The sequence below is a fragment of the Symphodus melops genome (genome assembly GCF_947650265.1).
Source record: "Symphodus melops genome assembly, chromosome: 1".
NCBI classification, from domain to species: Eukaryota; Metazoa; Chordata; class Actinopteri; order Labriformes; family Labridae; genus Symphodus; species Symphodus melops.
In genome coordinates this window covers 5,906,301-5,930,371 of record NC_136691.1, presented here as the reverse complement: position 1 = coordinate 5,930,371, position 24,071 = coordinate 5,906,301, and the positions used below count along the sequence as shown (strand labels likewise).

The following is a 24,071-nucleotide window of genomic DNA, read 5'->3' as shown; positions in this document are numbered from 1 at the left end:
TATAAAAGTGCAAGTCACAGTTCAAACAAGTCACTCAAAATTCTTAGTTTTGTGCTTGACAGAAGATCATTGAAGTAAAATAACACCTCGTAGTCAGAATGAACTAAGCTAAAGTTAGCCCAACTTGTTGGTTGAAAGTGATCCCTGAATAACTTGTTGATGTTTCCTGCAGACCTACAATTAAGCAGACTCTTGTTAAAGCAATTTTATTTAAATAATTCACTCTTTTGTTTTTTTTTACAAGGTGATAATCCATGTACAACTCAGTGATGCCTTTGCAAACAATAACAATGATCAAGTTGCTGATTAATTGTGATATGAAGTTTTGACTGTGGCTTTATTTCTGTTTGTTTCTAGCCATGTTTTTATGTTAATTTTGAACTATCTCTAATATATATTGAGTTTTATTCGACATGTTTTAGGTGTAATTCAAATTTGGTCCCTCCTCCTCTTCTTTTCATTGTTACAGCACACATCCAGGCAGTTCAAAAGCTTAGCCCAGGGCCAAAATGTGTCAGACATTTCTCTGTGTAATTCCTTCATCTCTCTGTTTCTCTCCCGCAGCACATGCTGTCACCTCAGAAAGCTCCGGAGAGATTACTGCAGCTGGCCGACTCCAACCTGGGATCACTGGTGGTTGAGATGGACCAACTACACAGCAGGGTACAGACATTTTTTGTTTTTGTTTTGGCGCCACTTTAGTCCCTGTGATTGTGTCCTCCTTGCTCTCTTTATCCTTCTTACATCCTCGCTGCTCTGGATGTGTCTGCCATGAATAAGCTGAAGCAAATACAGACCAGGAAAGTGTCTTAGCGATGAAAAAAAAAGCAAAAACAGAAGAAGTTACTTCTCCAACAGTTTAGGCAACACAATACTAGTCTAGCGGCAGCATGTTGACTGACGTAGATGCTCTTCTTTTCAAACACATTGATGAACTATCAGAAAGATCAGTGACACATTTTTAAACAGAAGTCTTAAGCTGAGCGGCAACCATGGCCTGTAGAAAGAGAAAACTGACAACCAGGCACCACACTCGGGTAAATCTGATAGTGGCCATGGGGCATAAAAATAACCTTGTTACCCTCCATTCTGTGTGCTCTCTGTGAAATACCTACCTGGCCCCAGGCTTACAGTGAGGTTATTCAATCAAATGCAATTGGATTTAGGAAAGTGAAACATGTAAGATTAAACAAGAGCAATGAAATGACAACGAGAGGTCAGATTTTATTACTTGTAGCTAGGTTGCTAATTATGCTAACGTAAGCCTGGTCAGAAGGTTAGAAACCCTGGTACTGGCTAACGTCAAGGCTGGGGCTTCTCTTACCATTCTAACAATCAGTCAATTCCTGCAAATGACCTACGAAAGCAAACAAGGCCATCAGCAACAAGACTGACTACTTCTATCTAATAATTCTCAATGCCTTTGACGTTCCCCATGGGGTAAGAATCAGACTAGAGGATTTACAGCATGTAAAGGAAAAGATCAGGAAGAGTTAGGACACACCGTTTTGTCTTCCTCCGAAGAGCTTTAAAGTCACCCATTTGTTTTCAAACCCCTTTTTCAATCAAAATCAGAATCAGCTTTATTGGCCAGGTATGTTTAACGCACAAGAAATTTAACTTCAGTAGATTGTGCTGTCTTTTTACATTTGTGAACATGAAATAATAATAATTAATTGAAGATATAAACAAGTAATTAAAAACTAATATGTACAAGACTAAAGAAGATCATAGTGCAGTGGTGAGTTGTGCAAATGATGGTTGAATGATGGACAACTTGATTGTCGCAGTCTTGAAACAAAAAGTGTCGATGTTGTCCTTTTCCAAATATCTGTGGTAGCAATTTGGCAACATAAGCTAGCTATGCCCCGAAGCTTATTCTTACTGTAGTGTTACACTACTGTTAGAATAATATGGAAACAATTACCATAATGCAATATTTCAAAAGTCACTCAACTGACAAATAAAATGTTGACATCTGGTTACATATTATTGGACTTCTTTTCACAACTGGTTGCCCCCTGTTGGCCATTTGAAAGCTTGCAGGTTAAATGAATTTCAGAATTTCTTTTTTTGAGGAAATTGAGGAAACGTCTGTACATTTTATTTATTTCAAACCAGAATTAGATAAAGAAGGATAAAAGAAGTGTCTTCAAACACTCTAAGGGGTCCCCTTTACCTTGGGGCTTTTTCTTCTCATTAGGGAATCTACTCATGCTTCAAAGAATCTCAGATAAATAATTTTCATTTTAAAGCATCAAGCATATTCAGTAAACACCCAAAAGCATTTTTTCCCCATCTTCGCCCTCGTACAGAATGAAACTATCTGCGCTCTAAACTTTCTGTTTTTGACTCTCCAATCTTGGGAGTCACAACTCTGACTTGAAGTAGAAAAACACTTCTTGAGGAGAGAGAATCTACAAGTGCCAAGTGGAGAGAAAAAAAACAGCACACACATTCATACTGTCAAGCTACACCCTTTTAGGGAGCGGGGCCTTGACATTTGTTGACAGCGATGCTATAACCCACACTGCATCACACACACACTCACTCACACACAGCAACTGAAATGATAGCATGGTACTGTCAAGTTACAACAATAATTACCCACTCCTTCCTTTTCTGTGTGTGTGTGTGTGTGTGTGTGTGTGTGTGTGTGTACTACATTGAGCGTAGTTGGTGTGGAGATGTGTTTTCACGTCTGTCAAGGATGCATCCATCTTTAGCTTTCATGGTCCTCTGTGTGTGAGGTTGTTTTCTTTTTATGTCAATAATTCATCAATGTAATGCGTATGTCGAGGGCAGTGTAAATGCACATGTAAACAAGAAGGCTGAATGACTGAACTCCACGCACACACTTAGTAGTTTTGATTGCTTGTGCATGCATCATTGCCTGTCATTCGTTTACATCTCCTCTAAGACCTCATCTGTCTTTTTCCCCTCCTTCGTTACACGAAAAGTCAATATTTTCACTAATTCAACACCTGTTTATTATTTTATAATGTGTGTGTGTGTTTGTGTGTGTGCGCGTAGGCCACTAAGGTGTCAGCAGACGGCGAGCAGGTGGAGGATGATGCTGATAGGATTCATAAACGGGCGGAAGACCTGGAGCAGTTCGTCAGGGACACACTGCTGGGAGCTAAAGGTAGCAGAAACAAACACCACCTCACCTACATTATCCGCTGTATCCATATCCTGCTGACAGAGACTTGAGGAATTGTCTATCTGCTGTCTCACTAGTTTCATGTGTCACTGCAGTGCATTGTATTATATTACATTTTTGAAGGTAGGGAATCCAAGTGGGAAATTTGGGTTATTTCCATAGAGAGGAAAGAAATGATGAAAAAGGAATCTGACAAAATAAATAATTTTGCCGGGTGATAGTATTCTTAAAAAAGCAATTAAATATAGCAACAAGAAAAGTGGCATTACTTTGAGGACTAGTTTTGGTGTAACTACCTAAAATACAACAAAAGACATTTACACCACCATTAAAGGAGAGACGTCTTCAAAGTGAGACAACCAAAAGGTCTTTATGCTTCCTTGTTAGCCGCCTTATGGAAATCTTCGCTCAAACACAATGGCTGATGGGCTGACGGCCAGCTGCCACACTCGCTGCCAGCTGCTGGTGCAAAGTGTTGCCTGAACAATAAAGAGGGATCCAGCAGACTGCAGCATCACTAACCACAGTGATAAAGAGTCACCCACTAAGATAATGGGGTGCCAACAGAGAGGCTGCACAAGTTAAATGGTGTGTGCACATTTGTCAGGTAGAGGAGACACTTGACGTTAGCATGCACTTGATAGAATTTGTTGCAGCCGTTGAAAAGAGCAGAAAGTAGGAATGTCAGATTTGCTACTCATCGCTTGCAAGCTTAAAGCTCCTGTGAGGACTGTTTGGCTTGACATGAAACAGACTGAAATTATCATTGATGTCTCTTTATGAGAAACAAAAGCAAGAGAAACATTCTTTAAATCACTTAAAGAATTGGTTCTCAAAAGATTTATCCTGTTACCCTCAAGCTGTAAAAGCAACACAAAGAGCTCAACATGTTGGTAAAGTTGAAGGGTAGTGCAATGAGGATGTTTTTCGCAGGGTTTTAGTATGAAGCCCTTATTTACATAAAATAATAAATCGCTCATGAAAAAAATGAGGATAAGATAAAGTAAGGAGTGTTTATCAATCAATATCAATCAATATATAATATAGGATAAATATTAGGTTTATTAGGTTATTAGGTATTTACTTTTAGGTGTAAAACTTTTCATTACTCTGGCTGAACTTTGTTTGGCGGTCCACATGAGGCTTCATACAGAGGTCTCTGCCTGTGGAAGTAGTTGTTGTTGTTGTATCTTTTTGCTGGTATAGCAGCAGCATCTTCTCTCCGAGAGCCTGAATGAATGTGTGTTTGACCAGCCTGTAATGTGTTTTCCTCCTGCCACATATCAGTCACTTAGACATGCTCGACCAGAGAGAAGATATCACTGTCGTCTGAGGAGAGCTGCAGGGTTTTGTGCGGCGATTCTTCACCATCAGTGTCTTTGTTTTCGTTAACGAACAGGGGCCAGGCGCTTCTTTTTTAGCCGTCTTTCCATCTTGCCAGGCCAGGAGTACCAGTGTGCAGGTCACTGTGACCGCTAGTAGCATGGCTGCTGGAGCTCTTCTTTGCCGTGTCATAATAAAGACACACATGAACAGCCCTTGACTGTCCCTTTATGTGGAATCTTTTCTGTGAAGAATTCAATTACTTTTAGGTCTCTTTACAACTCTAACCCTTTAAAAACAGAGCCCGGTACTGAAGGTTTTTTCTGCATTATATTGTGAAACAACAATTTAAAAAAAAAAGACTTCAATGACGAAAGCCTTCATTCTGTTTTTAAACGAAATCCAAGACACCAGTATTTAGCGTGTGTTGTGTTGTAGGTTCATTAAGGACGGAATTATTTTTTGTACATACAGAGATGACTTTGAAGATGTACAAAGAAAAAAATCACATTTTTGATGGCAGTTTCCCTGATTGAGTTATTGTTATAACTGGCCTCCATAGGGCCCCTACTGAAGAAGTTTCACCCTTTTTTTTCCTTATGGGCGGCCTATGAAAATGTCTGAAATGGATGACAACACAATAGAGGTTGCAAACTGGTCAGTTAAGATCCCTTTTGCTTTGTATGCCTATTATCAATCCAGAATAAAGAAAATACCAGCTGGAGGATTTCTTTTTGTAACAGAGAGCTAAAGCTTCTGTCTTTACTGTCACCCTGTTGCACATTTATTAAATACATAACTGCATATCAAAAAAGAAGTGAAATCATTGTACGAAGGCTTAAGACGTTGGACTTATTTTCTAGTAAAATCCAGACTGCATTTTAAAAGCCTTAATTAACTTTAAAGACTGCTCTCTGTCCCACACTGGTGTTTAAAATGTATATTTGTGCTCTATATAAAACTCTGCAGTTATAGGAATAATTTATTCTGATTACATTTATAAAGTTTGTATGGCTGGTGAGATGAAAAGAAAGTTACCAACCCAACTTGCTGTGACTGGCTGTGATGAAACGGTCCTCTCCTTGTTTTAGCTCGTAGCTCTCTGGCCCTCTGCCTAATCACAGTGTGACGATGTGCATGTGTTTGTGTGCCTGTGTGTGTTTCCGCGAGTGAGGAAACGAGTGTGTTGTGGCTCACTGGATGATTGAGAGTAGCAATTAGAGACTTAATTAGTGGCTATCACAAACGCACACACAAAAACACCCCACACACAATCACTACAAGCACCTTCATACAACTGTGCACACGCACGGCTGCGCACAGACGCACACGCACACACACATAATGAGGCAAGAAAATACAGTACGCACTTTCCCAGTGTGTGCTTGTGTTTACTAGAAACCATTCTATGATTCCATCCACGTTTTAAGTGTTTAATTGGCTTTTAAATCTCACTATGTAATTATATGGCTGTGAAACACTCACACAGCCACACACACGCACCCAGACACACACATGCAGAGACAGGCATAAATGCAAATGCAGAATACACACACACACACACACACACACACACACCTACACACACACACACACACACACACACACACACACACACACACACACACACAGAGTACAGCTGTTCATTAGCATGATGGCTTTGGTTCTGTCTTGGCTCTAATCACATCATGTTTACATTTCAAATAAGAGGAAATGCTGCAGTTCAAAAAACCACATACACACACATACACACACATGACCACCCACACACCTAGAAAGACACACACAATTTAACTTTTAACTTTCTTTAATCATAACACGTTTTACATTTCAAATGGAAGGCTAACACACACAACAGCTTGCTGCACATTATATGGAAAGGCACAGCACACTCTTTTAACCTCTTCTGTTCTGCTCAGACGTACACACACACACACACACACACACACACACACACACGCACGCACACGCACACACACACACAGGCTCCTCATTAAGCAGTTTGAGTATTATTCAAATTAGCCCTGGAGTGTTTTTTGTGCAGTTTCATCATTGATTGGTTTGAGATTTCACTGCCTTTAATTTGATAAAAGCAGAGCAAACATGTCTGCCAAAATCACTGGCTTTAAATGACTTACACCACTCTGTGTTTATATATATGTGTGTGTGTGTGTGTGTGTGTGTGTGTGTGTGTGTGTGTGTGTCTGTGTGTGTGTCTAAATCTCAGCATGTCTATGAGTAAAGATCAAATGTAGTTATTTGTGTTTGTATTTGAGCCGTGAAGCTGAGACATGAAGTAATGCCCACAGTGGCGCTTCAGTCAACTGTTCGAATAACTTTGTAAATAGTTAACTCTGTGCTGCACCCTGTATGTTTCCTTGGGTATTCCTCACTGTTAGAGTCCTTTTTCTGTGTTTTTTCTTCACTGGTTACAACATAAACAGTAAAAACTAAATCAGTTCTGTTTCAAAGTGCTGCTCCACCTGACTGGTGCTCATCACGTTTAAGTCTGTTTAAGGAAAAAGACAAACTCTACTCTGTTAATCCTAGAGGAGGAATGTGATTTTTACTCCCTGTTTTCTTTTATTTTTTTATTCAACCTTTATTTAATCAGGTTCATCCTAGACCTGGCCAACACATTCAGCTGCAAAATACACAAAGTTACAGACAGAGACAAAGTACAGTTTACAAAACACTACGTTTATTGAAAATAGAACAATCTATAAGTCATGTCTTTAATTTTTTATTTAAAAACATTGATGGACACCAGCTCCTCGGGTTTTAAGTCATTCTGCAACAGATTCTAGGCTGAGGGTGCAAAATACCCAAAAGCCCTTTTCATTTGTAAGAGTCCATCAGTAGTGTTATCATAGCCTTCTCTCTGCTCTTATGTGTGTCCAGACCTCCAGCTGAAGGCTGCCGAGCTCAACCAGACTCTCTCACGCAGAGATGGAACTCCAGACAAAAGCCTGAAGGAGATGAAGGAGGAGATCCAGGCCATGCTAGCCGAGATGAGAAAACGACAGCTGGGAGGAAAGAAGAGCATTGCCGAGGAGGAGATGGAGTATGGACACACACACACACACACACACACACACACACACACACACACACACACACACACACACACTCATAAACAGCACTGACACACATGGGTCATGTATCTTCTCCCACACACCAGAACAACACAGATTTTCAGAAACTTTGCAAACAGAGCAATCTTTGTTCCAGGCACTTCCACAGATGTGTGCGCACATGCACACACATCTCCAGGCATGAACACACACAATGAGCAGAGTATAGGTGTCACTTTATTCATGAATAGAGTGAATATCAGCCAGGAATAATAGGAAATACAAAACTGAGCATCTTTCCTATTGTTTACCATTTTTTATTTGATTAGTTTGTAGAGTTTTGACTTCATGCTTTTTGTCCGATGAATGCTTTTGTGTTTCCTTTTGAAGCCTAGTTGAAGGATTGACCAGAAGATGAATCCCCCACATTGTTGGGTGTATAGAACCAAACTTTTTCCTCCTAATGTACGTGTTGCTGTGTGTTTTAATCACTTGCCTTCAACCTTGCTGGGATTCAGTCCTGCCTTTTCAGGTCCTTGCTTTTCTTTTTTTCTAGGAAACCTAGAACGCCTTGTTATTATCTTGATTTCTTTTTGTCTAAATGTCACACCTTGTGGGATACTGATGTGTTTTACTTTGCATTAATGCAACCAAGCAACAGCTCCATTTGAAAAGTAAGGAAGCAAGCTGACACTGAATTTGGACAGACTATCGCCCTTTGTGACATTTTTATTGATCATATTATGATAGTCTTTTTAATCTTGAAGTGGGGGCATCTGTCGTGTAGTTGTTAGTGTGCGTTGTTGTTGTTAGTCCTCCAACAGACGGCCCAGGCTTCGAATCTGACCTGTGGCTCCTTCCACACGTCACTCCACATACACACTCTCTCTCTCCCTGATTTCTGACTCTATCCACTATCCTTACTCCACAATAAATGCAGAAAAAAATATGTCTTTAAAAACAAAAAAGGACTCAATTGATTCACTTGTTTTGAGAAAATAACCCTTTTTTTTATCTCACATGTAACATGATTGGTGGTTCGTATTTTTCTTCTTTTTTTTTTCTTTTATTCCTTTCTTTGGTTTCTTGTCTTTTGATGTCAACACCTGAGGAGTAAATACCTTCCATTGAGCGGACATCTAAATTGCCACATTCCCTTAAACCATCCCTTTCTGCTTATTTTTCAACAAAGTGTTTCGCTCTCATCTCACTTTTATCGTCTCTGTTAAGGCATTTGATGGAATTTGCAATCAACTGTCTCCATCCTTCCCTTCCTCCCCTCTCCCTCTCTCTCTCTCTCTCCTTCTCGCTGCGTCTCCTTCAGCAGTAAATGTTGACGAGGTCGATGAGTTAATTAAAAGCATCGCTGTAGGGGTAGAAACAGAGCGAGATGTACAAAGGGACGTGGAGTGAGAGGGAGAGTCACAGAGGGAGAGGAGAACACTGGCAGATGGACAGGGCGTTGTAGAGGGAGAACAAGAAAGACAAAGACAAATTGGGGCTGCCGCCGAAAGACTCGTCTGTCAGTCTGCGGCTGATTATTTGACTGAACCCTGAGGGAAGATTTCAAGCAGAGACGTGGAGAAAAACACAAGCATCGACTAATGTCAAAGCGAAATGAACAAAGCTGACACAGTCAACAGTTTTATATTTCTCCCCATGAAGTGTCTTTTCTGTGCATTGTCTAAAAGTTTGCACACATGCTTCATTCACTGTATCGCTATTCAACTTCATTTTAACATGATCAGATGGCCGATGGCTGAACATCCTTCCCGTTTATCTTTACTTAGTTAAATTGTGTTTTCTTTGTGCTTTTCCCCAAAGGGTTCATTCAAGTTTCATCCAATCCAGTCACTGCCTCACATTTATCCTCAAAACTGAGTGACACTGTCCTCTGAGTGAAGTCAGCTGCAGGACACTGGCTCCTTGTTGTCTTAATTATTGCTGAAGGTAAACTAAATAAATAAATACGGCTCATTAAGAGGAGCCATGGTAAACATACGGTTAGTACACTGTTTTAAATACTTTCAAAGAAAGACTGAGCAATGAAGCGATTGAGTATGTTCGGGAAATGAAGCTGTTAGAAGAGTTTAGAGGAATAGGATAGGCTGAAAGGTAGAAAGGGAATATGAAAAGGACTTTGGAAGACGTAACACTCCAAAGCAAGCCTATAAAAGGGTGTTTTCACAAGTGACTGAGATGATGTTCCTGATTCTGTGAGCCCTATCTCCTCAGAAGAAGCGGAGGACTTTCTGGCACAAACTTCACCAACTGACAAGGTGCATGAAGAGTGAAAGGCTGAGAAGAGGTCAAAATGCTCCAGCAACACTTGTAGGAAGAATTTAGGTCTAAATTGTGAATAAAAGTTGATGTTTCTTTTTACAGTACAAGTGTTGCTATCTCCTGATCTCCCCAGGCAGGTGGTTCCAGCTGAGGGGTCCTGATGGCAAAAGCATCTTCTTTAGTTTTAAGCATCAGCTTTTGATCGACCAGCAGACCCTCATCTGAAGATCTGAGGCTGCACATTGGCTCGTCATGAGAAAAAAAAATCTTATTCTGTGGTTTGGAAGGAGGTATTGGCGCAGGCCACTATCTCATGAAGTATGTGCCCAGGTCATCAATATAAAATGTGACAGAAATTTCTTCCAAAAATATGAGAATTGGCAGTTCTCAAAAGAAATAGGACCACAGTGTGAAATGAGTCAGAAAACCTTTTTTACCACAAGCAGCACGGAGAGAAAACGTCACGGTTGTTCTTTGAAGGTTGTCAGGCTCATACTGTCTTTTACACCTCACAGTATCAACACACCAATGAACAGCCATTAAACAATAAACCAGTTCCCCAAGAGCAATGCAAATTCTTAAGGGCAGTCACACCTCTCGTAGAAGTGGGGAACCACCAAGGTGGTCAACATAGGGAATGTTTCACCCTCTGCTCTGAGCTACTGCTGTTATAAAGATGAGTTTGGTTTTTGGTCACTCGACAGACAGAGGGTAGCTAGGAATCGTAGCTGCTGCATCCTCAACCAATGAGAGGAGAGGATGAGATTTTTGTTACAGCACAGGAGTGAGTTACATTATCCGATCTAAAAAAATGATCACATGAATGACATCATGAACACATACTGAAACTTCTCTGTTCTGCTGCGTTCAGAGTCCCTCGGTGTTTCTTCTGCTGCAGTTGTTCTCATAAAGTGCCGCAGTGTACGTCAGCACATGTTGCTGCTCCCGCCCACCCCGTCAAATGCATACACGCTCGCATTAGTGTAACCATATTTGAAATGGTTTACACTGCCACAGTCTAATCCAATTTAGCCTGAGGGGTCAATAGAAGAAAATGGCACAGCATTTCAACATTGAGTCATGGAGTGATTATTGTCTTCAGTTGCTCTGTCCCGAATCACAATCAGTCTCCTCTTCTCTTTTGCATTGACTGAAATTAACTCCACACTTCCACTTCTGTAAACAAATACATGACGTGCTGACTAAAAATAAAAGTAAACATTCTAATCCTCATTGTTTTTCTTCTTCCAGATTAGCAGAAGAGTTGTATCAGAAAGTGAAGAGATTATTTGGAGACCCCCATCAGGCAACAGAGGACCTGAAAGCAGAGGTAATAATAGCTTCTAATCTTTTCTCTGTTGTCTTAAATGATTGATATTTAACAAAGACTTCTCCACCTGTGTCCCCAGATAAAAGAGAAGCTGTCAGACCACGAGGGGAAGCTCCAGGAGGCCCAGGAGCTTCTCCACACAGCTCAGGGAAAGACCCGACAGGCCGGCTCACTGGGCGAGCAAAACCAGGCGAATCTCACAGCCCTGGAGGTAGACGTCAACAAAAACTCACACACAGCTACACAAACATCGTCTGAGATTGAGTGCTGAACAGCTTCTATGGTCATGGTCATGTTATGTATCATTGACTATTCTACAGGAGATGTATGTGTTAAATGCTCACAATCACAGTGAAAAGACTATTATAAAATGCTATTCCATTTATCAACCTCCACACTTTATAATTACTTGTTAGCCTTCAACTTTAGACATTTTGCTCAGTGAATAGCAAAACATGCATTCAATCTTTAAGGTATTTAAATTAAGGTATTAAAGCCCGGCCTCATCGACAATCCTTGTCGTTCTCTTGTTTTATTCCGACTCTATCCACTATCCTTACTCTACAATAAATGCAGAGAAAAAAATACATCTTTAAAAACAAAAAAGTGTCTAAAGTGGCAATACGACATCATGATGCAGATTTGTGAAAAGTACAAAATCAAGTTTTGTCAGGTCAGTGAGGAGAAGGAGACAACTTCTAAAATACTTGTTTGTTGAATTGACGTCGGATAGATGATTTCTGTAGCATTTCATGCAATTAGTGGATCTAAATGCTGATTGGCTGTGGTGGCGTCAGACAGTTCTTTGACCATGTGAAAACGTTTGATCTGTAATGTAAGGTTGGCTGCATTTGTATGCAGAAACAGTATCTGTGTATGAAGACAAATACAATACCATCGTTAAGAGCGGGTTTGTCATTAGCATGGATGAGCTTTACTGTCCACACCGATGGTTTTTCCTGCATGCACAAACTGCCTGATGATAAGTAATTGATCAATCCAGCTCAGACTCCAAACATACTTCAAACAGAAACCAAAAAACTTTGCAAGCCCCCGGGTACGGAGTCATCTGTTTAATGTAAAATTAGCCCTGCATTACCATTGTTTCTTCACTTCTCACCTATTGAAATGTTTGCGCTCAGTTTTGTAACAAATTCAGGGTTCATATTTATCATTTATTAACAAATGTTTCAGCAACTTTGTCTGAGTCAAAAAGAGTCACTTTTACGTCCTCATTGTCCGTTTTCCTTCCTGTTATAGTTTTTAAAGACAGAAGACACTGATTAAAAAATACAGTAGCTGTTTTATTGGCAATAATTGGTTGACGTAGGTGTTGGGTATGGGCTCTCTAAGAAAAAAAAACTACTTACAGACGTTCACAAATTAGCCAGTGTGAGTCATTTTAAACAGCAGCCGAGCCCATGGTTGGTTGTAAAGAATGTTTCACCAGCCTCATTTGCACTTTGCCTTCACATGCACTCTAGGGAGTTTAATGCATGATGGGTGAAATTGATTTACATATAGTGAATGTACAGCGTCCCCGACACATGGAGGAGTTGGATGTGGAACAGAAAAAGTGAAAGCCAAAGTGGTAAGTGTTAAGTAAATAGCCATACAATAATCTCCGTCTGTTTCAGGGAGTAAGAAGCCAAACCAAACACACACTCTCTCTCCTGTTAAGAGCTGGTTTACTTAGTGTCTTGATCTCTCTCGCTCTCTATTTGATTGTATGCATAAACTATGTAATCTTTTGGGCTTTTCCTCTGATAAAAGGAAACAGTCCTGAGGTTAAAAAAAAATAATTAAAAAGAATAACAAAGAAGTGAGCATCCAACCATGTATCCATGTCTGAAGTGTTTTATGCACATAATTCATCATCAAGAAGACGCTTAAAGGCAGCACCGGCTCGTATCAGAGCAAAACAACAAGCATTTATCGGGAAGATTATTCTTTATGTCCTAGAGGGAGCGTTCTGCAGTGATCACACGCAGCGCTCTGTCTATCTTTCTTTCTCTCCGTTCTCACTTTGTCTTTCTCTGACCCTGCAGCTTATTGCTCTTCTGTAAAGAGAAGCTTTATGCAGTAAACAAAGTAACATTCACACACTCACCACTCTGGGGTCACACTAAGGTCACACGTTATTTAATCAAATCTTCATCCCCTGCTGCTCTTCTAACTGCTTTTATTCAGTCAAAGATGTATTCTATTCTCAAAGAGACATTAAGGTTTGCCGCATTTATTATGCTTGTCGAGGTGACAAGCACTTTTAAACAAACAACAAACACTTATAATCAATTACATAAACAACTGAGATCCTTTCAAAAAAACTTGAAACTAAGTGGCCAGATCAATCAAAATCCTCAATTTGTTTTATGTATTTGAGGCCGCAAAAGAAAATGCAGATTGACTGAGTTCAGTGACAACTCTAAGGACTCTTTTTTTTTTCACCCAATAAATCATCAAACTTAGTTGTTCTTTAGACTAAATATGAATTTACAGACATGATGTTGAGCTTTAAGAGATTTTAATTAAATGTTCAATTAGTACGTGACATTTTATTGACCCTAAGATGAAACGATTGGTCTGACAAATAATCAGCAGGTTGATAATTGGAAACACTTGTTAGTTGCTCATCCTGTTGGCTGTTTTTTTTTTTTTTTGTCCAGAGGAAGCGCTCTGCAGTGAGCACAGTGAAACAGGAGGCACAGGATGTTCTGGCAGAAGGAGAACGGCTGCTGGATGAAGCAAACCAGCTTTCTGACAACATCAACAAGGAGCTCGAGGTACTGAAGTCAGGCTAGTGGAAGCCTGCAGAATCCTTGTTAGTCTGTAAAACTTTGTTGCACTGTGGCCTGAGGTCAACTTTGAAGCCGTTGGCTAGACAAATATAAGCTTCCTTATTGTTAATGAGGACATTCGGGTTACCGTACACATCACTGTGTCTTGTATGAGAGACAGATCGATTCTCTTTTCTCTTCTTATGAGCTGCACCTGTGGGATGTGTCGCTCCGAGTGTTTATATCTGAACTCCACATCACCCTACAAACTGAGCCATGTTCCTTGTGTAGGACCTGGAGGGGATGGGAAAGGAGCTGGGTCCTCTTCACCAACAGCTGGATGATAAAGTCAGTCGCCTCACTGACGGTTTAAGTGACGGCAGCCTGGCCAATCATGTCCAAGATGCAGAGGAACACGCCCGGCAGCTAAACGAATCTGCTGCCATTTTGGATGGGTAAATATAAACAGGGATCTGGTCGCATATTGAAATATTCACACCATCCATTTGAGGCTGAAACTAGCAGAGTAGTAATGATCTTTACAAGCAATGAATCAGTTATGTGAGTGACATTGTCATGTTTTTTTCTTTATCATGTGACAAAGCACACCAGTTTTTTTTAGGTTAAAGGGACAGTGCATTAAATGAAATGTACAGGTTTAGCCACATGGGCTCCTTTTCAAGAACAATTCTACTGTATTGTTGTAATTAATTTAAATGTTTAAGTATTTGCATTGTTACTGAATATGCAGTCAGTTTCTCCGATTGAGATCCTACTTTCACCAGAGAAACTGGCTGCTCCCATTTGAGAACTTCAACTCTTTGAATGTGTGCTTGATAAAGAAAAAGTTTCAAAAATAACTAAAAAATGTCCTTCTTTTGTCCTTTTTTCTCCCTACAGCATTTTGGCTGAAGCAAAAAATCTGTCCTTCAATGCAACAGCTGCCTTCAAGGCCTACAGCAATATTAAAGCTAATGTGGACGCAGCGGAGAAAGAGGCAAAGGCTGCCAAACAGAGAGCAAGTGAGGCTCTGGCGCTGGTACGTACACATCGTGCACACTTGGTAATTTGGAGGACCCTGGTAAAGACCAATAGGAGAGCTTTCCCCATTTTACTTGAAACAATCGTAGCTAAAACATTTGAAAGACTCTTTCAGCGAACAAAGCCAAATATCTACAGGACATCATCACATGTGATTTATTCAGGACATAAATATACTCACTCACACACACTCTCACACACAGACACACATACACACACACACACACACACACACAGTATTACTGGCTCATCACCGCTCAGATGAGTAACACCACCGTCACCGCATCTTTATAGCATACTGGGTCTTTAGGCCAGGTGTAACTTGGCTACAAATAAACTACATATCCTCCTTTCTGTTGTGATATCAAATTCTATTTTGAGGATTTTGCACTCTGGGCACCTTATTAACATTTAAAGTACATGTGTACCTCACATTCTATGCACACCTACAGTACAGTATATCGACTATTCATCAAGGCCCCTCGAAGGCCCAAGGCAATGGTCTGAATGTGCCTAATGGTAAAATCGGCAATACAAAGTCAAACACAAACACACAACCCGACAAAACTTTAGAGTATCAATTCCTGACTTGTGTTCAGAGCAGCTGTATCCCAACATTTCTAATATTTAAAAGTCATTACACGAAAAACATCCCGACTCCATTAACTCTACTCTTCCATGTTTTACAATATTCTGCATGATTATAAACAGCAACCCTCCTCCATCACGAGCTGAACCATCATGTACTGCCAACATACTGTAAATAACAAACACTAATGTTTAAAGTATCCAGACCCACAATGTGAAACCCAAGCATGTGTGTGTGTTTATTTGTGTTTGTGTGTCTGTCATGCAGTAACAGTAATGTAAGCCTGGGCTCTCCATTAGTCGTGGTAGGGAGATCAAAGCAGTGTCTGTTCCCTCGCCTTCCTTTTTTCCTCTCTATTTCTTTTTTCATTATCATGACCACACACACCTGAAATCTACCTTTTCCTCACTCTCCTTTTCCATTTCTTAATTTATATTCATTTTTTTCCTATCCCCTTTTCTTGAACCTGCTTCACACTTTTTTCTTCTCTTTGATTTCTCAATTCCTTTGCTTTTGTCAGTGTTATGACTTACGACCCTTGTCTTTGATTTAATTTTTTTTTACACTTAACTCCGCAACATTCCCTTCCCTCTCCCTTTTCAGTTTTTGTCCTTTCTTTGTGCCATTTTTTTTTTGTGCCATTCACACCTCCCTAACATAAAATTCTTATTGACTCATTCACCTTGTTTGCATTTTCAGATTATGTGCCTTTTGTCCATCTTTCTTTTTCTTTGGGAAAGAGCAAGGTTAGAGGAGACAAAGAGGAAAGTTTCAAAAAGAGAGTCAAAGAATCAGAGAAAAAGTGTTCATGGTGGAAAATGAATGTGTGAAGGATTAAACGCTGCTGAGTGCCTTTCTAAAAATATCATTGAGCAATGCTAAGTGGAGGTACTTTGATCTTGCAGAAAGGTAATATGCACACGACTGCATATCTTCTCTCTGTCTCTTTTCACTTCATGTGTGGGATCTCAGTTCTTCTGGAAGCCTCAACAGCTCCACACATCAGTTCATGGGTGTTACTCTGTTGATTTCTGTTTACATGTGTTTAGGCTTTAGGTCCAGAGGTGCCAATAAAGGAAGCAGCTCAGGGTGCCCTGCAGAAGAGTCACAAACTGCTAAACCAAGCTAAAAAACTTGAGAACGATGTCAAAGGTCGGTGTGCGTGTCTCTTTGTGCAGCATATATGAAAAAGAGCAATGTAAAACCTGTTTTACATTTTATGCAAAGGACAGTTATGCTATAAAGTTAGACTAGCTGTTGTTGTAGAACGACCTTTATCCTGTGAAAAGATCTAACTAGTAGTGTCTGAGGAAACAATGGACACTTTTTAATTTCTGTCAATGTTAATCGTAATCCATTACTTCCTTACTTCATTCCTCCCCAGGTGAAGGAGAGGAAGAAAGTGTGTGTTTGAGGTGGACAGCCCTGACTTCAATCATTCAATCTGTAGATTAATCTTTCCTGTCTTTGTGTGTGTTCTTGTGTGTGTTCTTGTGTGTGTACAGAGAACGCAGATAGTGTGGCCGGGCTGAAGGGCAGAGTTAAAGCAGCGAGAGACAAAACCAAAGACCTGCTGAAAGCCGTCAATGGAACCATGGCAACGCTCAACGCTATTCCCAGCGGTATGACTGCACAAACACACAGCGTGTATGAGCGTGTGTGTGCGTAGGAGAGGGATAAAAAGAGAGCGGATCAATATCACTGTGCTGATAGAGGTCAGTCGCTCTGGAAATCCCAACTTGACACATGTCAGATTCATACAGATGTGAAGAAACAGCACTGCTGCTGTGATCGTGAGCCTGTTGAACCACAGTGATCCACATGGTTGTGTTTGGATGAATACTTCAGAAACTGTGAAGTGTGGAAACTACAAATTGTAAATGGGTGACCTAGAGGTTAAGACAGCATGTTAAATTTCAATTCCGATCCCTGTGAGTGGGTTTAAAATAACCTAATGTGCGGGTCACTTTTTGGAGACTGAGTGATCCACAGCGGAGAATAAAGTTTGGTTCCTGGCCAGCCATCTGTCGGAATATATTCTGTGATATGAGGTGAGAAAAAGTCCAGTGGCAGGACTCAGTACTCGGTTCTGATGTGAGTAGTTCTGAAGTTTGTCAGCTTGATATCATTATTTACCACACTGTGTAAATAATAGATCAATCCTTTAAAACGATCTAGTGCTGGTAGATTAAGGAAAGTCACTGTATTCATTTAGCATGTTAAAAATAACAGGAGTTGACCACTTCTAAGCTTTATTTAACTTTACAGAGGCAGTAATATGTTTTCACGCCCGTGATACTGAACTGCACATCTCTGTCTCACCAAGCGATCGCGGTGCACATCGCATGTAAAAATGGGTAAAAATGTTTGGATCGAAAAACTGAAATAGCTTCATGTGAGCCAAAGCAGCTGGAGGAAAGCGAGCCCCATATGCTCCGGGGTCCTAGCGCACCAGGAAAGAAGTAACATCACACCCGAACGCTGTATATCTTAAACTACATCAAAACATACATGGATTGGTCCAAATTTACAAATCCTGGACATCTACTTGATGTGCTAAACTTGTGTTCCTGTTTTATTTTTTGGCAGACACAGCAGCTAAGCTAGCGGCCACAAAAGCGGTGGCAGGAGAAGCCAATGACACGGCCATAGACGTCCTGGAGCGCCTTGGAGATCTGAGCCTGCAGCTCCACGGTCTGCAGAGGAACTACAGCGAGCTGGAGGACACCGTCAACGCAGCCAACACGATGATTCAGGACCCCGAGAAAAACAGTAAAGACCTTTACTGGTTACTGACATAGTCTATTCAAGTAGTAACAGCAGCAGTGGTTACATCTAGTGTTGTGGATGTTTTAGGTAAGGTTACATCAACATAGATATCGATATTTTTGATGAGCTTTTTAAATATTCATCCTGAAAACAATCTTTCTTAGAGCTGTTGTTGCACCATGTTAAAACCAGTTGTTGTTTTTTTCCCCTGTTTTTCTGTACTTACTTAACCTAATCATCGAATGATTGTCGATTCAAATTCAAGGTCATTACTTAACTTTGAATCTGTCGAAAGTTTTCTTGGATCCAAAAATATTACTTCTTAGTTTGAACTTGTGACTTACTGGTGATAATGTGTAATGACCTTAAAGTCAATTTAAGCTAACCCTGATATTTTTCTCCCTGTTTCTCTTTTCTCCAATCCCCACAGCCATCAGTATGTATATTTCACTTCCCTTATTATTAAGCATTATTAAAAGTGGTGCACCAATACCATACCCCCCCATACTTCCTTTTGACATGCTTCATCATACACTTTTACTGCTATGCCAAAACGTTCATATTTCAACAAAAGTATTGGAGCACCACCCTTTAATTTCATAGCTCTTTTTAATAGCTTTCCATTAAGGCGCTGTTGCTTCTAATAAAAGTTTCTTTCCTGTCCGCTCTTCTCTGACCGAGCATGAATGCTCTCTTTTTCTTCTTTTCCTCTCTTTCTCTCGTCCTTTCTTTAAAGTATATTGTAGAAAGTTGTACAGAAAAACATCTTTAGAATGCTGAGACACACTAATTGTTTATCTCACTGGCTTCTCCATCTTCATCACTCTACCTCTGTATTTCTCCTCTCGCTTTGAGTAATATTGCTGATTTCTGTAGTTCCCATCACTTGTCATCCTTTCCTCACTCTGTAAACGCCCTCCATGCTTTCCTAGCTTTTCGACAGCTTCTGAATGGTGTTTTTATGATTACAACCAGTGTGCAGTTCTTCATCCCCACTGTACTCTGACTCTCTCCTCAGTCCATGCAGCAGGAGCTAAAGTGAAAGATTTAGAGGATGAAGCTGACAGGCTGCTGGAGAAGCTGCAGCCAATCAAAAAGCTGCAGGACAACTTGAGGAGAAACATCTCACAAATAAAAGAACTGATCAACCAAGCCAGGAAACAAGCCAACTCAGTGAGTTTATTCAATACACTGCCAGCCTGATGGTGTTTACGGAGAGTTTGAAAAATGACACCTTTCACTCTGAGTTCATTGATATCTGTGAACTTATGTACCGTAGCAGTGTAAACTTATTCTTCTTATCTTTCAAAAGTTTCTATTTTTCATTATAGTACATCAGTATAATCACTAATCAAAAAATCTTCCTTGAAGAACTGTTTTTAATTTTGAACATTTTGAAGGTCACAGCAGGTTTGAGGAAAGGCACATTCATTTATATTTATTTTTCCGCAACAATTCAAAGAAGACATTACCCAAAGAAGGGTAAAAGAAACGTCAAGAGAAGACATTTAAAATCATCTTTAATTTTTTTCTCTTTTTCTTTTAGATCAAAGTTTCAGTGTCATCAGGGGGCGACTGTCTCCGTAGTTACCGCCCCGACATCAGGAAAGGCCGATACAACACCATCATCCTTCACGTAAAAACCACCACACCTGATAACCTGCTCTTCTACCTCGGATCAGCCAAATATGTAAGTCAGCTCCTCCACCTGCAGTATGAATTGTACAACAGATAAAAATCACAGTCTTTAGAAATTGATGTGAAACAAAACGATCAGTTTTGTTCACACAACATGAAGCTCTACGCTGCGGAAAGAAAACATAACAAACATGTATGCGGGGTCACATGCGGTGTAAAAGCAACGCTTCAAGTAGTCAGATGACTAGAAAAGTGCAATACAGGCTCAGGTCTGTTTACCATTAGTTCGACTTGTGGCCTTCATCGGGGTCATGGAGGCTTTTTGACGTCCCAGGACAGGACTGTCAGGAGACACTCAAGTAAATAGGTCAATTAATGTGTGGCTTGAATTTCCCTCGGGATCAATAAAGTATCAATCTATCTATCTATCTATCTGGACATTTTTCATTATCTCTACAAGATGAATGTCTTCTTGTACACATCTTATCATCTGCATTTCCTCTTTCAAAAGATCAATGTATTGCTCTACATTAACACTCATTAAATATATTCTGGTAAATAATGTGTGTCTCTTGTTTGGGAGGGTCAAACTTTGTATTTGTATGGTTCTGGGATGATTGCAAACTAAAGTGAGGATCCAGCCCACAGTGTAATATTTCTTAAATGTTTCATATTAAAGCATTCATCATATTTAATAGAATGTTATGCCGCTGTATATTGTAAGGCATTCATCATACTTAAAAATGCCCATGTTCCCAGAGCGAATACACACACACCCACCCACACACGCACAAACAAAAGAATACATAAACAGAGAGAAACACACAGCCATGTTCGTCTTCCTCGTCCACACACAGCCTACACACACTCCCCGAGTGATTCGTCTAATAGGGAGAATAATTAATTCTTTTTGGCACTTACTCACCAACGCCCCGACAAACAGCACAGAGCTGGTTAAAGGTACCACTGATAAGCCCTCAGAGTGGATATACGTGGGTGTGTGTGTTTGTGGGTGTGTGTGTGTGTGTGTGTGTGTGTGTGTGTGTGTGTGTGTGTGTGTGTGTGTGTGTGTGTGTGTGTGTCTTAAGAAGCAGCAGCAATCAACAACAAGTTCATGTTGCTATCAGCTTTAGCCTGATTTCCCTGGAGAAATCACAGCTCTGCTTCATCTGACTGTTGAGTCTTGAACACTCATACATGCATGTGTGTGTGTGTGTGTGTGTGTGTGTGTGTGTGTGTGTGTGTCTTTCTGTCTTTCTCACTGATAATCTCTAATAGTGAGGAATTCAGTGTGAATAGTTATGCTCTATTCGTGTGTGTGTGTGTGATCCTCATCCACATCTCACTAATAGTGTGTAATGCTAGTTGAATAATAACGATGCTGCCTTGTGATCTGTGCTAATGAATAATCGCCATTACCCTGGAGACACTCCAGAGATAAGTGTGTGTGTCCCTATGTGTACTAGTGTGTCGTTTGTGTTTTCAAACGGGACTTTCTAATAATCTCTAATTGTGCATAATACTATATGAATAATAATTCTATGTGTGTGTGTGTGTGTGTGTGTGTGTGTGTGTGTGTGTGTGTGTGTGCGCGCACGCGCAGATACAGCATCTGATCAGACAGAATGTGATCAAAATTCTCTTATCAATCATTTTGGGCTCATACATAAGTAACTCATGACCATTAATCTAAACACAGTGACAATCCACTTGCAGAGACAGATGGAGGAAAGTTCAGCCCCCACAATAGACCGGAGCTTGGTGGGATGTTTCTCCACTGTTCAACATTCACTATCCCCTGCATGATAAATTCTCTGTAAGGTGAATGAATGTAGATTTTGCTTAAATTATTCGTCCTCCTTTGTAGCAGCACCAAATGTGCAAAACTCGTGTTTCCTGTATCATAAGGGGGGAAAAGGTGGAATGTCCATTTAAAACATTTACACAGAAAACAGAACATAGACATTTAAACCACCTCTCTTTTTTTCTGCAGTCTCGTCACTTCAGCTACAAAATTCTGGATTACAGTTACCTAGATATAGCACAGCAAATTTCAATCATATTCATATGATATTTCTCTTGCTTTTTCTCTTTCCTTTCGCCTATTTGGCATTCATCAGAAGAATCCTATTTTGACACACATATTTGAAAAAAACACTTTCTATACAATCTATTCAGTATGTGTCTTTTGTGTATCTCAGGTTGATTTCCTGGCACTGGAGATGCGTAAGGGGAAGGTGAATTTCCTTTGGGATGTGGGTTCGGGTGTGGGGAGGGTCGAATATCCTCATCACACCATCCATGATGGAAGCTGGCACAGAATAGAGGCGTCTCGGTGAGGACTCTATGCACACACACACACACACACACGCACTTTGTTTCTCTTGTGCATATACAGAACACGCTGTATTTTTGAAGCTTCAATACAACAAATTGACAGAATGTACATTTCACCTTGGAGAATCAGGGATGTGGAGAAGCACAATGAAGAGCATGGCTGATGCATTTACAATATAATGAGGTATTCATTCATATGAATACACAAACATCAACCCACAGATTGAACTTTCAATGTGAGAGACGACGTCGCAGAAACGATTCATTGAAGAGTAAACAGATAGTTAGCTTGCATGGAAATAAAAAGTAATTATTGTATATTTGTGTCTCACTCTGTGATAAACATCAGCAGCTCATTAGCAAGATGATACGCAGTATTTAAGAACCCTATTATCGATCTGTGTCAACTTTTTAGTCAAGACAAAATGATCTATTGGAATGAAAACGTGATTGAATGAAAGACATTTAAAGCAGTCCAGCCCTAACATTTAACCTTTGATTATAATGTTGATACTTCAGAGTGGCTTTTGCATAACACTTCCCTCTTTGTCCTCTGTGTTTCCTATAAGTCATGGTGGCATAAAAAAGATGATAAAAAACGTGCAAAACAGCTGTAAAGGTTTTCAGTTGGAGAAATGTGGGGAGAAAAGAATGAGAAATGATGCAAAGAAATTTTGAAAACACATACTGAAATCCAAACCAAATGCAGCAACACATACCCAGTGCAAAAAAAAAGAAACATGCTGCAGGAAATACAGAAAAACAAAAAGAAGTGCTGGACAGAAAAACATAAGGCAGATATTAATTGCGCAAACACAGATGACACATCCAACAAGAAACTACTGCTCTGATTGCATTTTCTGTTGTGGGGCAGTTCATAATGAAAAGACAAAACGTCTAGAAATAGTTACAGAGGTAAAACCCTGACGATCATTCGATGCATTGCACACTGGACAGAGACAGCTAATAGTCCTACTCGTTGCAGGGCTAACAACAGTTAGCTTAGACTCCCGAGCTGCCTAGTGTTTCCAGATCTGATCCATTTCTTTTTTTGCTCTAGCTTTAGTGTAGTTTTTAGTCAGCAATATGTTATGATCTTTTGGCCACTGTAGGCCACCATATTGTCTTGAAACAACACATTTATCCTGATGAGAAGAGACAAAACCGAGATCCAGAAAAGTTGCCTTAACATAGAGAATTGTTACACACTTAAGCAATAAGATGGCATTGCTGTAAAACAGATCATCGCATATCGTCACGTTGGAGCATAAGAAGCTGATGTCCAACATCAAATGTGTGATAAAGGGAATGTTTTCATCTGACCCTTACTGTTTCTTTACCTAATAATGTAACCACAACCAAAACAAAAAAAAACAAGCTAACAACCAGAGGACATCATTTCATTCACACTGTGCAGGTTTCTCTCGGGAAATCAAGAGTTTGCAGCCCTGACAGCCTGTGGCACATCATTACTAAGATTCAGTGTAATCTAGCAGATCCAGCTGAAGTGTACAGGCTTAATACAGACCGTCCAACCCCAGACCCTTTCACACCTCACAGACGTCCCGCCTGCACCATGTATTACTATCCAAGAGATTTCCCCAATGTGTTTGCCAATTGGATCACACTGGCTGTAAGTCTTATAAATGTTCCTCTACACGACACAGAAACACTGTTTCTGCTCTGAAAACAAACTCCGAGGTGGGAGATTAATTTCACAGCACAGCACAGGGGTTCCACTGCTGCA

The 24,071-nt window shown here is 40.2% G+C and overlaps 1 protein-coding gene across 3 annotated transcripts in view; it reads left to right on the top strand.

The window, feature by feature from the left end:
- The window catches only part of lama2 (laminin, alpha 2), a 178,323-nt gene that overhangs the window by 131,707 nt on the left and 22,545 nt on the right, over nt 1–24,071 (top strand). For all 3 annotated transcript variants that reach the window (XM_079344159.1, XM_079344161.1, XM_079344160.1), the window contains 14 exons: nt 565–663; nt 3,034–3,145; nt 7,388–7,550; nt 11,095–11,173; nt 11,253–11,384; nt 13,840–13,956; nt 14,242–14,405; nt 14,851–14,989; nt 16,630–16,732; nt 17,086–17,202; nt 18,170–18,352; nt 19,368–19,522; nt 19,896–20,039; nt 22,189–22,322. In XM_079344159.1, coding sequence (XP_079200285.1) covers nt 565–663; nt 3,034–3,145; nt 7,388–7,550; nt 11,095–11,173; nt 11,253–11,384; nt 13,840–13,956; nt 14,242–14,405; nt 14,851–14,989; nt 16,630–16,732; nt 17,086–17,202; nt 18,170–18,352; nt 19,368–19,522; nt 19,896–20,039; nt 22,189–22,322 — 1,841 coding nt within the window. The remainder of the gene's footprint in view (nt 1–564; nt 664–3,033; nt 3,146–7,387; nt 7,551–11,094; nt 11,174–11,252; nt 11,385–13,839; nt 13,957–14,241; nt 14,406–14,850; nt 14,990–16,629; nt 16,733–17,085; nt 17,203–18,169; nt 18,353–19,367; nt 19,523–19,895; nt 20,040–22,188; nt 22,323–24,071) is intronic.